The sequence below is a fragment of the Phoca vitulina genome, unplaced genomic scaffold (assembly GCF_004348235.1).
Source record: "Phoca vitulina isolate PV1807 unplaced genomic scaffold, GSC_HSeal_1.0 scaffold70, whole genome shotgun sequence".
NCBI lineage: Eukaryota > Metazoa > Chordata > Mammalia > Carnivora > Phocidae > Phoca > Phoca vitulina.
This window is the reverse complement of record NW_022589773.1, coordinates 5669055-5683169: the sequence shown is the minus strand read 5'-3', so window position 1 is coordinate 5683169 and position 14115 is coordinate 5669055. Positions and strand designations below refer to the sequence as shown.

General features: G+C 45.0%; 1 protein-coding gene across 8 annotated transcripts in view; it reads right to left on the bottom strand.

The window, feature by feature from the left end:
* Positions 1 to 14115, bottom strand: part of AOPEP (aminopeptidase O (putative)) — a 337732-nt gene that overhangs the window by 15993 nt on the left and 307624 nt on the right. For 7 of the 8 annotated variants that reach the window (XR_004297944.1, XR_004297945.1, XM_032392876.1 and 4 more), the window contains one exon: positions 7512 to 7628. The exons of the other annotated variant lie outside the window; for it this stretch is intronic. Coding sequence is in view for 5 of the 7 variants with exons in the window: in XM_032392876.1 (XP_032248767.1) it covers positions 7512 to 7628 (117 nt within the window). In the remaining 2 variants the exon portion in view is untranslated. The remainder of the gene's footprint in view (positions 1 to 7511; positions 7629 to 14115) is intronic. 8 annotated transcript variants of the gene reach the window in all.

The window sequence follows — 14115 nt, the reverse complement described above, 5'->3', positions numbered from 1 at the left end:
TGGTACGTGGCTTCCACAGCACAAAGGCCAGACTCCCCCAACGCCCAAATCCTGGTGTGCCAGGGAACTAGAGAGCAGGGAATGTGTCCAGGTAAGGCACTGGAGGGGAGAAAAGCAATCTGGAAAGATGGGACCATTTTGGAAAAAGTGAGCCCTCTATTTTAAGGTACTTATGGGACACTTTACATGTGAATATGGCTCAGTTTACAGCTGTGGGAAAAAGATGGCAGTGTTCATGGACAACAGGGAGCATTTTTTGCTGTGGATTTCAGCACAGAAATAGAATATGAAAGATGTAAACTACTGAGGGAGGAATAAAGAACCCAGAAGCACCAACAAAACCCCACACTGATTTCACTTGTGAGCCCTTTAAAGACAAAATGGACATGTGATGTAGCTGGGTTTTGGGCTCTACCGAAAGAGCATTAAGGCAATGTTATCTGTAACCCCAGAAAATGTGTTCATCTCTGCATCTGAGAAAATCTGTATAGATGGGGGTGTGGGGGGCATATAAAGCTTCTATACCACAGGACCTGCTGCTGAGCGCCAAATGGCAAAGAACAAAGAACACTAAGAGACTAGAAACTTTTCTAATCAAGTCTGGCTGAACCTGTGGCTAAACGCCCCTCTATTAAATGTTCTTTTCCTTTTTCTTCTATTTACAGATAAATTATAAATATTATCAACTGATTTTAAGTGTTTATTTAAATGGTCCTAAGAAGAATTGAGCAGATTATGCAATTAGTGGCTCATTTTTTCTTTATCTTCATCACTTAACACACATTTGAGCAGCCCCAACATGCTGGAATGATTCAAGTAAATAAAGCACAATCCCTGGCTTCAGGAACAAGAAAGGAATATTAATCTAAAAAATATAAGTTTTTTAACTCTGTCATTTTAGATCAGTTTTTGAAAATTTCCTTTATCGTACTATAGTAGGGGACACTTTGTTGCAAGATTTCCACAGGAAAAAACCTAGGGGCACTGAACTGAGTAACAAAGAAAGAAAACTCCAAGAAAGACCTAGAGATATCTTCCTGACTTGAAAGGAAATGTTCTAAAAACAGTTTCATAAACCAAATACAACAAAGGAAAAATACACAAATATAACTAAAGAATTATATAAGAGCTCCGTTCTTTCCCACATCATAAAAGGCACAAGGTTTAAAAAGACAGGTATGTCTAAAGCAACTACAGAAAATTACCCCGATCTCTTTTTTCAATCTGTACCCCACCCAACCTTTCAAAACTCTAGAAAAGGAATTACAATACTGTGTCAGAGACAGCTCAGTGCCAGCCCCCTCCACTCTAAAGCACTGTCTTGGCCTTTTAAAAAATGGGTATTAATTCACACTATAGCTCACAACCAGAAGTTGGGGTTTCAACAGCATCTGACCTCTTGATTTGTAACCTGAGCTTAGACATGTCACCAGGCCACCAAGCCGGACCCCTTGTCCCTGCAAAGAAACTGTGACAAACAGCCCAATGCTGGATATGGCAGGTGTTTTGGGAAACTCCCACCTCATAACTCACCCTGAAAAACCACCTCACTAATTGCCACACATCATTCTGACTCTCCACAATGGTCTCTTTTTTATGCTTAATCCCCAAACTGCCTCGTGGGGCTCTAGGCCAGGATGGTGCCTCCAGACAATGCTGGTTGAGGACGTGGGGAGGTCCTGGGGTGTGTGTGCAGCCTCTGGGAGGAGGGAGGAAGAGGCGTCCCTGCACCGGGCCGCCCTCCCACAGCCCCGGGATCAAAGGCAACAGCATCTGCCACTATACTGCGTAGACTGCAGGGAGGGGGACCAGAGTGGAAGGAGGCTCAGAGTTTGGGATGCTACATTTTAATAAACGTAACTAACTGAGCATCCTGAAGTGGCAAGAGAGCCTAAAGAGATTACAACTAACCTCTCCTCTAAACTGCTCTGTGAGGAAAACAAAATAGAAGTGCTTTATTTAATTCTGTAGCTGGAATGCTGCGGAAAAGCAACCAGAGGAGTGAAGGGGGACAGGGAGCTCCGCGTGACCGGGACCAGACCTGAACACTCTGCGGAGGACTGTGACCTTGAATGGAAGGAGTGTTAGCATTAAAAGGAACGGGCAGAATCACAGCGATGGATCAATTTTAGAATTCAGAGACGTAGAAACTGACTAAGCTTTTATTCTCTGCCCTTTTAACATGCCAAGGTCTGTGAATCATGAAATTCTCTCAATTCACAGAAACTATGCTTTGGGCCCAGATGAAATCAGAAATGAGCGCCAGAGTTGTCAGACCACTGCACTCCTGGAATCATCCCCTTTGGACTTCAAAGACATGCTGTGGTGGTTTTTGTTCCAGCAAACAATGAGTTCTCTTAGTAACAACGTACTCAAATACACGCCCTCCCCACATATGTGAAGCCCACCATGGGAGGGGGCCATTTGTTGGGTTTTCAAGGGCTCTTCAGCAGGAACCAGAGGAAAAGCAGTGATGTGGGAAAGGCCCGCAAGGTTGGATGTTTTTCCATTTGCAATCAACCTTGAACGTGTCCTTTTCAGAGCGGAGTGGAGCGGTCGGATGCTGGCATGGCTTCTTCTGGGTTCTAGTGGTAAAACAGGTTTGTCCCTCTTTGCTGATCTGCTTCCTCAGATATGCTTGCTACTACTACTTTAGTTGTAAGTTGTTTCTTTTTCTTCCTTGTGGGAGATTTTGTTTTCACCTCTTCCAAGGTTACATTCTTTGGAGCCTCAGAAGTACAGCACTTCATTAGATGAGAAGGAAAAATTGCCTCTTGTGAATCAGCTGGTAGTGTCGAGCTGGGGTTCTTAAATGGGAGTGACTCTGCCCCCTTGGAGACATTTGGTTAGGTCTGCAGACACTTTTGATTGCCAAACCGGGGGTGGGTGGGTGGCGCTCCTGCTAGCATCTCATGGGTAAAGGCCAGCAATGCTAACCTTCCTACAAGGCCCAGGCCATCCCACAACAAAGAAGTACCCATTCCAAAATGTCGGAAGTGCCAAAGTTAGGAAACCGTGATTGACAGCAAGTTCTCCCCTGCACCCTACCCCTCCGGCTCACCATGCCCCCAGAACAAGAACTCTGTGACCTGAGATGCTTACGGGCTCCTAACAGGTAGCTTATGCTTCTTTTCTTTCTTTCTCCGTGACAGATTAAAGGAAGGAGAGAATATAAAGGTTGTTTCAGGTAAATAACAAAACCTGACCATTTCACAACAAATGAGAGACTGTGAATCTTACATGAACAGAAATTACATGAAAGCCATGGATGCTCACAGACATTTTCTCACATCGTGTTGTTAACAGTCCCATGAAGAAGGGGTTTACGGCTCCATTTTAATCCTGAGGAGATGGAGGCTCAGGATCCTTGGCCATGGTCTGCAGGGAGGAAGCAGGGGAGCTGGTGAGGAGGACCCTGACGTCACCCCGCCTGGCATTTTTCAAACCGCGGGCTGTGGCCAATTTGGTGGATCATAAAAATCAATTTGTTACATCACAATGCACATTTTTAAAGAAAATGAACTAGGAAATGATAGTAAATGTAAGAGTAAAACTGGTTTTGTGAAACTCATTTTGCCACTTGGCTGTGGTCATAAAAGCCGGAAATCTGCAGTCCCGTCCAGGCAACGGCTGTGCAGACAGGAAGATGGCGCCCAGGAAGGGGACGATTCGGCTGTGGTCACCAGCCATTTGGGGGCCTGGGACTCGAGTGGAGCTCGTTACCAAGGCAGTGCCTCGGCCAGGACCAGGTGCTCGGCCTGGGTGTTAAGAAGAGATCAAGGCGTGGAAGAGGCACTCCCACGGCTAGGAGCAGGCACCGTTCCTTCCCTTCTCATGGCCGGCCATGAGGATGTGTCCCCTGACGGGAGACTAGAGGGCCGGCGCCCAGCTGTCCCACTCCAACCCACCCCCGAGACCTGTCCTTTCAGCCCTCAGTACTTCCCCAAACACAATGAGGGGAGGAGCTGACACTGGTCATGGCCTCTCCCAGAGACTTAATTTTCTGGCTCAATCTACCAACTGAAGCACCACAGCAGAGCATGACACCTTGGGGAACTTCCTGACCAATGTCTTCCGTTCCCATCTAGGCCAGATAAGATGCTGAGTTGCTGATTCTAAATTTCTGAAAACTCACTTGAGGTGTGCCCCTAATTTTGAAGTGCTCACTTGTAGTCTATAGAAAAGAAATTAACTTCAAGGTCACTTGAGGAGCTCTTGGGAAAAAAGGTCCCAGAGCCAAGCTGCGTGGGTCCTCACCTCCCCCCGACCACAGCAGCTACTACTACAGTTCAAGAGACCTGCTTAAAGAGAGCAGGAAAGTCATTTAGAAAGGGATCTTAGAAAATATCCTTTGTTCCAAGAATCAGTTAAACTTCTGTTTTTTAACTTTCATGGCTCTTTAGTTGAGCCAATATGCTCAAAAACTGTAGACAATACATTTCTGTGAACTGAGGTTCCCCTCAGCTCATTTTCCGTCCTGGTTAAAAGCAGCCCCACATACGGTTAGTAGTATCATTAGCTCAGGATGTAAAAGATGGTTGACTCTTGTACTTAGGGTTACTTTCCAGGCTAAGAAAGGCAAACATCCCCCCCACCAGTGCCCCACGTTTCATGTGGTGGCAATGAGAAGGGGGAGGCAAGGCACAAAGTGGCCTACGATTACACGTGTGACTCTGCCCAGCTTCTGATGACATTTGTCCTTCAGTGCTCTTCCCGTAAGCCTGGGAGCACGTGGCAGCCCTCTCCCGGAGAGCAGGCCTGCATATTCACACCAGGGGTGACGCAGGCACCTGGAAGCCAGGGACTGGCGTTCAGAAGGCCGACACCCACTGATGTGACATGCAACACACTGGTGAGCAACATCAGCCTGGGCGCCATGCTCAGAAATCCTGACCCACGGACCAGATGTTCCGGGAACACAGCTAAAACCCAGAAGCAACACAGCTGATACAGGTACTGAGCTACCTAGAGAGAATAAGTAAAACTAAAACTCCCGGTGGGACCGCACGAGCCCGCCCACACACACAGAAGGGAGGAGGGAAGGGCCCAGGGGGGTGACAGCAAAGAAGGTGAAGCAGCTACTGGACGGAAGGCCCCGATTCATGGCAGGACAGGCGTCTCACACAGCTGAGCATACTCTGGTGGGACGCATGGAGAATGTACTGCTCTGACAGCAAAAGAGTGCTTTAGCGCACTGAGTGAGCAGGGCGGAAGCAGCCGGAGCCTCCGCTTCAACAAGCTGTGGAAATGCTGTGGCAACAAGACAAGGTGCAGCAGGCCCCCCTTGTCAAAAGGGACGTTACGTATGGGCTTTCAGGGAAAAGGTCCGTCCAAGGTAAGGCGAGCCTTTCTGTACACCTTGGAAACGTGGGGGAACTACACCCCCTGCTCTTGCTGGAGAGCCCCGTCGTCCCTGGGGCTGAAGTCTCGGTCCCAGGTCCCAGCACCCTGAACAAAGAGCAGCAGGGCCATAACTCACACTGCTCCTTGCCAGGAAAGTCACTCCAGAGCCCTTTCCCACAGGCATGCCCCAGACACGGCCTGCCACACTCCAGTAGATCCGGCCAACTTTCCAACGGCTGCTATTTGGGACAAAGCTCTGATAATGACTGAAAGGGATGGTCCTTACTTGTTTAGGTCAAGGAGAAGCACCGAGAATAAAGTCAGAATCTTCAAGACCTTACCATCAAATAATAATTCTTTCTCCCAAGAAATGTTCTGTCACTTAAAATAAAGGCAGATGATTATTCAACTAAATTCCTGCTAATCAATGTCACAAAGAAATCACACTTAACTAATAAAGTTTCTAGAGAACAGCCTAGTTGGTCAAAACCCTGTTGCTTTTCCGGTTCTGAGTGACATTTCAAGGAAACTTCACAGTGAGACGAGCTGTCAGGGTAACTAACTCCACGCCAGGACCTCAGAGAACTTAGGGAGGGGGCAGGAGGCACACCGTTAGGAAAAATCCCAACTGCGCACCACGGCCTCAAGGCCCTCCTTGATCTGGCCCCTGCCCACCCCCGAGCTCAACCCGGCAGGGCCCAGGGCAGGGGCTGACAAGCTCCAGGAGAAAGCAGGCCAGATCAGCCTGCAGCAAGGAGCGCTATGTATTTTTTTTTTTTTTTTTAAGAGTTTTGCGGGGGTGGGGTGAACAGGGTCTCGCCCTCACAACTTCCGGGCACAGAGTGACAGGTGCCCAGCGCCTGCTCTGATCCGCTGCCGGTCACAGGGGCCTGGCATTCCAGAAGAATTCAGCTCTGATTAAAACATAACCTCATGCCTATAAATAAAAACGTCTTTTAAACACTAATTAAAAATAACAGGCTGGCATTTGGAAACTCCCATAAACAGAAATATAAGAGTTGAAATAAAGAGCAACAGTTGCCTGTTTGATCTATGCTCAGGTGGGTAAAAAGCCACATGTGTCTTCTCTGAAGTTTTTCCATTAACTCCTGAATTTATGAGGCTTTAAAATGCATAACAATGTCCATCTTACCTTTTAATCTAATAATGTCATAGTGAGCTTTTCCCGATTTACTCCATTTTAGTGACTGTGTTAATTAGTTTTCATATTTTAGTTAACCCAACATATCCAAAATATCATTTCAACACTGTAATCCATAAGAAGAAATTCTGAGATAATTTGCCTTTTTGTACACCATGTCATCAATGTCCGCGGTGCCATTCACACTCCCGGCGCATCTCAGCTCACCACAGCCGCGGATCAAGCACTCAATGGCCCGTGTGCGTTCAGGCTGCCGCTCGGCCCTGGACGGGTCTCAAATGCTCAGTTATTTCAACCGAACACAAACCAAACTCACTTGCATTTTAGGAGTTTTATATAAAAGAGTTTTTCTCGTTTTGACTGTGTGCTTGTTTTTTACTTCAGATGACTTAATACAATAAATATTTACTATTTTAGGTATATAAAAACTCCTGGAATTCATCTTAGGATTCACACCACATTCTTCACAGTAAGCTAAAAGATATTACGAACCACATCATATTGCTTTCCCACAAGCATCCAGTTTTGCTTTTCAAACCACGGCTGTTAGATTTAGTTTTCATTTCCTTTACACATGGCTCCTTTCCTGTCCTAACTGAATGCAACCAAGAAGTTCTGGCACATCTGAGCCAAGCTTCCTTAATGTGCAGCAGGATGGCGCCACCATCGTGCACAAAATGACCCGCCTGAGTTTCTAATTCAAAAACAATCCATCCTGTCTGCTCATTCCTTTAGGAGACTTATGTCCATCTTTATGACTTAAGTAAAAGGGAAAAACTCGGGACCTCAAGATAGCCAGGTAATAACCAGGATCAGAGGCTGCCTACTGGAGCAAGCACAACCAGGGGAGCAGTTCACTGCTTAAAGTACCTGCTCTTCACTCAGAAGCACGCTGCATGGATGCTAAAGGAAATAGCAGTTTCAACAGCTTAGGATGCAATGGGACCCTCACTCTTCACCAACAGCGGGGCCCCACTGTCTAAACTCTAAGAGCATTCCTGGTTACCTCTGCATCCTGTTGGGGGAGGTGGTATGTCCTCTCGAGGCTTTGCAGAGTTCGGGGGTTCAGAGTCTTCTGCTCCAAGAGATGCTCCAGAAGCAAGACAAGCTGGTCTGGAAGGAGCTAAGGGCAAAACCAAAAAGTCTATGAAAAGGCTAGAGACTTGATCTTGCTAAAACCTCAGAGCTTACACCATATCCCCAAAGACACTGCATTCTGGGGCATGATTAAGCCATATTCTCCATGGCTTTTCATGTCAGTTCTATAGTTAGAGCAGATAAAAAGATCAGGTATTTAACTTTTTTTTTTTTTTAAGATTTTATTTATTTATTTGACAGAGAGAGACACAGCGAGAGAGGGAACACAAGCAGGGGGAGCTGCAGGCAGAGGGAGAGGGAGAAGCAGACTCCCCACCGAGCAGGGAGCCCGATGCAGGGATCGACCCCAGGACCCTGGGACCATGACCCGAGCCGAAGGCAGACGCTTAACTGACTGAGCCACCCAGGCGCCCCCAGGTATTTATCTTTTTATTTTTAGGTTGTACAATGTGATTTTTTTTAAGGTGTGCAACATGATGATTTAATATACATATGCACTGTGAAATGATAAAACCTGTCCTTATCTTAATAAAACATTATCATGGTTCATTAGATTTCTTTCTTTACAACATGTAAATGCCAAAAAATGTCAGTTAACCCAGATAAAGATTCAAGAAGCCATCTGATCTTAAGTGAACACATGGAAAAGAAATAAGCAGTTTTCAGATTTCCTGTAGCACCTAAACCTTGCAAATGTACAACCAAGAAATAAAGGGCACATAATGAAACAAGAACCATGTCTCACAATCCCTCCATTATAAAAAGTGTAAGTTTACTATTCCATTAAAATGACTGTACATGTGATTTTATACGTATATGTATAATCTCTCTCTCTCTCACACACACACACACAATGCACAAGGTCACTCTTATTCCTGAGTTTTCATACAGTCAAAAAATGCTGTTGATCACTTAAAGGCAAAGAGAGGAAGATGTTTTCATAGGACATAAAAACAACGAAAATTTATGAGCAAACAATATTTGTGAAATCCAAGAACTTAAAATGTCTTATTCACTACAGTACTGCACGCAATGCCTGGATCAGCCCCGACCACAGGGCAGTGCTCAAATAAACTATAAATGGAGGAAAAACTAAATGTAAGATCCATCTTGTAGAAACTGTAGGAACTGAAAAATATTTATTCTGAAATCAAGGTTTTAACATTATGACTCTGAATTTCACTATTCTCTACATTTAGCTTTTCTCCATCCCTGCTTATGACCAGATAATCCCTGTCAGCTAACTCGATTTTACAGGTCTAGAAGTCAATGCTCGATCAACAGAATATTCATACTACCCACCTGGATTTTAATCCCCACTTTGTTACTTTAAAAGAAAATTTAAAAATCATTGGCTTCTCTTGCTACCTCTCTACCTTTTTGCCCCTTAGTGTGCACTCTGCCCCATCCCCATCCCCCCTCCCCAACACACACACACACTTCCCAAAACACAGAAGAAAACTGAGTAGACAGCATGCACAATATTCACCAGGCAATTTCATAGTGAAAGCATTTCTTGTATTTTCTCACATCGCCCTTCTAAGTGATAATAAAAACCCCACTTTCCTACAGACAAACATGGATGTACATCACTTGATTCCTGGGCATTTTTATTTTATAACATCACTTCGTTCCACCTTAGAGTCAATGCTGTGGATCCTCTCTCAGGCTGACAGGATTGAAACAAGGTGCCTTCAGCAAAAATAGAGGGTTACAACCAGCACTGACCCGTGAGGTCCTATAGGAGGACTCAAAGGATAGCTAAAACTTCATTCACTTTCATTATAAGTCATGTGCCTTTAAGATGTTTGAAGATATCAAATCACTACATAACAACCAATAACAAAAATGACAGTTTTTCATTTCTTACAGTTTCAGACATATGAGGCTTTTATATTTTCAAAAATTTGCTGTTTATAAAAGAGCCCAAATCCAGGGCCAGCAGCCTCTAGGGAGCCTCCACACCAGTTCATACCACAAGCAATGTGCTCAGGTCCTGCCTGGCACCCAGGCTTCCTCAGCCCTCCTTCCTACCCACAGCATCCTGCAGCCTCCCTCTCTGGATCTTTCTTTCTTGCCTTCCAAGAGAGGATTTTCCCTGGTGGAGGCTAATCCTTCAGCCCTGGCTTTGAGTACACCCCTTAGGTCACTCCCCAACTGTCCTCCTACACTTGAACCCTCTTCACAGAGCTGGCCTTTCTCCCCCATCACGGTCTCACCCCACCCCCCACCCCCACTACTGCCCTTTATAAAGTGTGTCCCAATGGCCCTCACCACGTGGTGGCCTGGCCTGGCTTCTGCCTCTGCAGGGGCTGTGGAGGGGAGAGCCCCAGACTGAGTCAGGGGCCCATCCAGCCCTATACCCTGACAAGCACTCCCAAAACTGGTCCCCAGCATTTCTATAGCTAACCACCCCTAGGAGTAACAGCTTGATGTATAGGCCACTCTGGATGCAGGACAACAGCTTCTGGGGAAGGGCCCACCTGACAAAGCACAGAACACCTACCAGCTGGGGGTGTGGGCCCTGCTGGCTAACTGAACACGGCAGGAACCAGCCCTGCCAATTTGCAGAGTTGCAGGAAAGGAAGGAGCAGGAAGGAAAGCATCTCCCTATTACGCATACGCACTTACAAAGAGGCCTATTGTTACAACTCAAGTTTGGGATTTGGTTTAAACTAGAGAGACCCATGGAGGAAAGAAGACCTTGAGTAAGATGATTCGCTTGGTCCTTAACTTACCCCAACTGGGTTTTACCAACAAACACAACTCCAGCTTGAAACTGAAGAATTACTAGCTTGTGAACTGATCAAGGTATCTGGATTCATACTTTTATATCTTGAAGTTTTCTTCTGAACGGGTCACACATCCTCACAGAGAAACAAAACCAAAGGATCACTGAAGGCCTTTGTCCTCTTCAAATTTTCCACGATGGAAAAATACTTAAAGCCAAGCCCCCTGCCTGAAGATGGACAGCGGAGATGGATGGGAGGGGGTCAAACCCTTAGGGCTCTCTAACACGTTTCATTTACTCTAACTGGAGAGAGGCAAAGAGAGCAGGCCGCACGCCCCGCCAGGGAGGCCCCCCACCCAGGCAACGCTGCTGGAGAGTGGGCCTGTTGAGAGCGGGCAGAAGGCAACGAGGGCCCACATGGAGACCTGAGACCATTTCTCCAGAACGAACGCCAGGAGCTCTGCTAGTCCTAGCCTTCAGAGCGGACTGGTAGAAATGACTCTCCCTTAGTAAACAACCTGTAGCCATCTGGCTTCCAACTGCGGCTCTTCTAATTCACCAGGAAAAATGCAGTTTCTAAACAATGAGGAAAACAGAGAAAATCAGCGATCAAATGCTATTTTAGTACACAGACAATAAGACTGATTCAGTATCTTTCATTCACAAATAAGTAAACATTACATAATTTTTTACATGACATTACAGACCCCCTGAAAGGAGGATATGAAAGCAAAAATGTGGTAAGTAGCTCACTTTAATACAGTACATTTCTCTTCATAAAATAAACATTTACTCCCTGTGAAGCCACCCTACAATGAAAAAGAAGTACTATGTAATAAACCAAAATGTCTGCACAGCAGCGAGTGAGATCGTACACTGGCAAACGTGCTCAAAACACGGTGCTGGGCACCGCCCGCCCTGGCGGCTGGCGCGGCAGCAGTGGGAAACGCTATGCGGGTCATTCTACTCCCACCCACGGAGAAATCACATTAAATTTCACATGACTTCTAGGCCAACTGTGTTTTAATGCAGCAGTACTGAGAGCTTCCGTCACACTATGGGGTGATTAAGAAAAATAAAGTGCGTGTTTCAGAGCGTTATCTCCTGAGAAAGCAGCTCCTCTAAACATTACAAAAGAACCTGACTTTATTTCTGAGGGTCTAATGGTGCTCACGCCCACAGTTTAACAGTGACAGGAATAGAAGGTCCCTTCCTTTGCACACACAAGGACTTAATGAGGGGGTGACTATTTTTCCACAGGGAAACCACCTCAGTATTTTAAATATTCATCTGCCTCAGAAACTTAGACAAAATAAGACAATGGGGTGCCAAAGTCATGTGCTTTGTGTGTGAAAGAGAACTTCACACACTGTAAAACTTCCTCGAATACAAAACATAAAATGCTAAAGGGGGTCAGTCAATACAAATGCTATTTGTTAAGGATTTAGAAGTCTGTATTCTTGCTTTAAAGAGGGAGGATTCCGTAGTCGCTAATTACTCAGAAATGTACGAAGAAAAAAGAAGTCTACCTGGTATTTTTCCCAGTCTACTTAAATTGCTGAGGGAAGCCACACAACTCTGAATGGTTTTGAAGAGTTTCCACACAGGCTCTTGGAAAGAAGATATGAATTTTCCAAACCCACCCTCCTTGTCTACAAGCAGCACAAAGCAAACAAACCCTGACTCTTCCAGAAGCCCCTTACCGCCGTCAGAGGGGCATCACTCACTCCCGGCTCCCAGAGGACCACCCACGCAACTGAGCCCCTCCACCATTTCTGCCATTAGCAGGGCGCAGAAAAGGCCAGCTCGCCGTCTCGATCAGAAAATGTCACCAATGCATCCCACCACTGACCTTGCAAAGGCAGGAACCGACACGAGGAACCCGGCGCCGCCACTGCCTGCACCCTTCAAAGGGAAGGCACCTCCCCTCATGGCCCAGCCGGCCCGCGGCAGCCGCACACACGGAGGAAGTCTCCGACAGGCTCCCAGACGGGGAGTGAGCCTGGGACTAAGGCAGCCACCGACGGACAGTGGCGTGAGTTCTATTATTACCCCATTATCACTCTGGATCTGTGCCTAAATGAAGCATGCTTCCTCCCTGCTGCCATTTCCTTTTATCCTGGCTGGAGACTAAAAGCGGATCAATGGGGGCAATACATATGATGTCACTTCAATTTACAGCAACAGCCTCCCTCCTTCAGTCTGTCTCAAATACACAGAAAGATCAATTCTTCCCAAAAATGGTTAAAAAATGCTTAGGGAGCATTCTTCTTCCAGAAAAGCATTCTCTGCTATATTTGTCTATGTTACTACGGCAGGAACTGTTTACACTGAACAAAAACAGAAGAAATGGGGGAGGGAGAAAAATCTCAAATTCTCCTGTATGCTGGAGACTTGCTGGCTGAAATTCAACAGAAGCAGGGTCCAAACCAGAATCAAAGCAGCTGACCTTTCAAAGTCAAAGGCTTTCGGGCACAGAGGCACAAGAGAGACAGCAGTTCTTTGCCCCTTGGATTAAAAAGGTAATCCCATAGATATAAAAAGTCTTTTTTATAAGATTTCCCCAAAGTCCAATAAATTCCTTTCTACCTTTCCCAGAAAACGTACCACACGATAGAGCCTCAGGTGCCCCCACAGTCCACAGCGTGAGAACAGACAGTGCTCCCTCTTGTACTTTCCTCATTATGGGCAACAGGAACGGACTATAGGACACAAGGGGAAGCCTTAACAAATCATTTTTCAGATGGCGCTTGACCCAAAATAAAACAAAAGAAGTAAAAATCTCTAAGTTAAATAAATTTTTGTATCATGACTTTTGAAAATGGGGTATAATTAAGATATAATTTTAAGAAATCCTCAAAACATAAGAATTCTCCTTCCTTACAACCCCAAAAGACACACAAAATCCTCAAGAGTATCAGAACCCTGGTGAAGCTGACCTTCCAGACCCCAAACACCAGCCAGGACTATGGTCTTCACAGAGATGTTAGAATATGATCTTCCGTCATCTGTCACTTTCCTAATGATAAATGTTTTTAAGTGACAAAAGTGAATTATTTAATAATATGTACACAGACAAGTGTCTGCCTAAGAGCTGTTGTCAACTAAGGTATCATGATATAATTAAAATATTCCTAGTTTAAACTAGTAACTTGTATAGAGGAAAAACAATTGGTTTGAGTTGCTACTGAAAATAAACTAAAAACAAAACCTACAAAAGAAGAACCAGCCTCTACATGCTAAAACAAAAACTTAATACATTTTAAAGAACTGCCAAACTTAAGAAAAGCAGTCACAGTTCCTATTATTTTGGGGATACAAACTTGATTTACCAACAAATGAAAGTCACCAAATAAAATAATTAAAAGTGAAAATAACTTCCTTCAAAATACTGAGAGAGCAATCAGTAGACATATTTACTCAGCACAGTCCCTTTTGATTATCAAGTATCTTTAGGGAGTATGTCTGTAGTCAAATTTTAGTAGAAAAATTCAAGCAGAAGCAAATATTCATATAATTCATTTCAGAGGAAAAAAAAATTGGGAAACAAAAATACAGTAAACTCCCCTCACACACATTTCTTGCCATCTTACCATACTACAGAAACAGTTTCACCTCATTCTTTTTAATAGTTGAGTAGTATTCCATTATGTGGTTCCATACCTTGGCTACAATCTGACATACAAAACCAGTTGACAGTTCTCACAACAAAGGTATTCACACGCTGGACTTTAGGGGGTCGTAAATTAGTATGCAACTAGAATTTTGGGTTAGAAATACT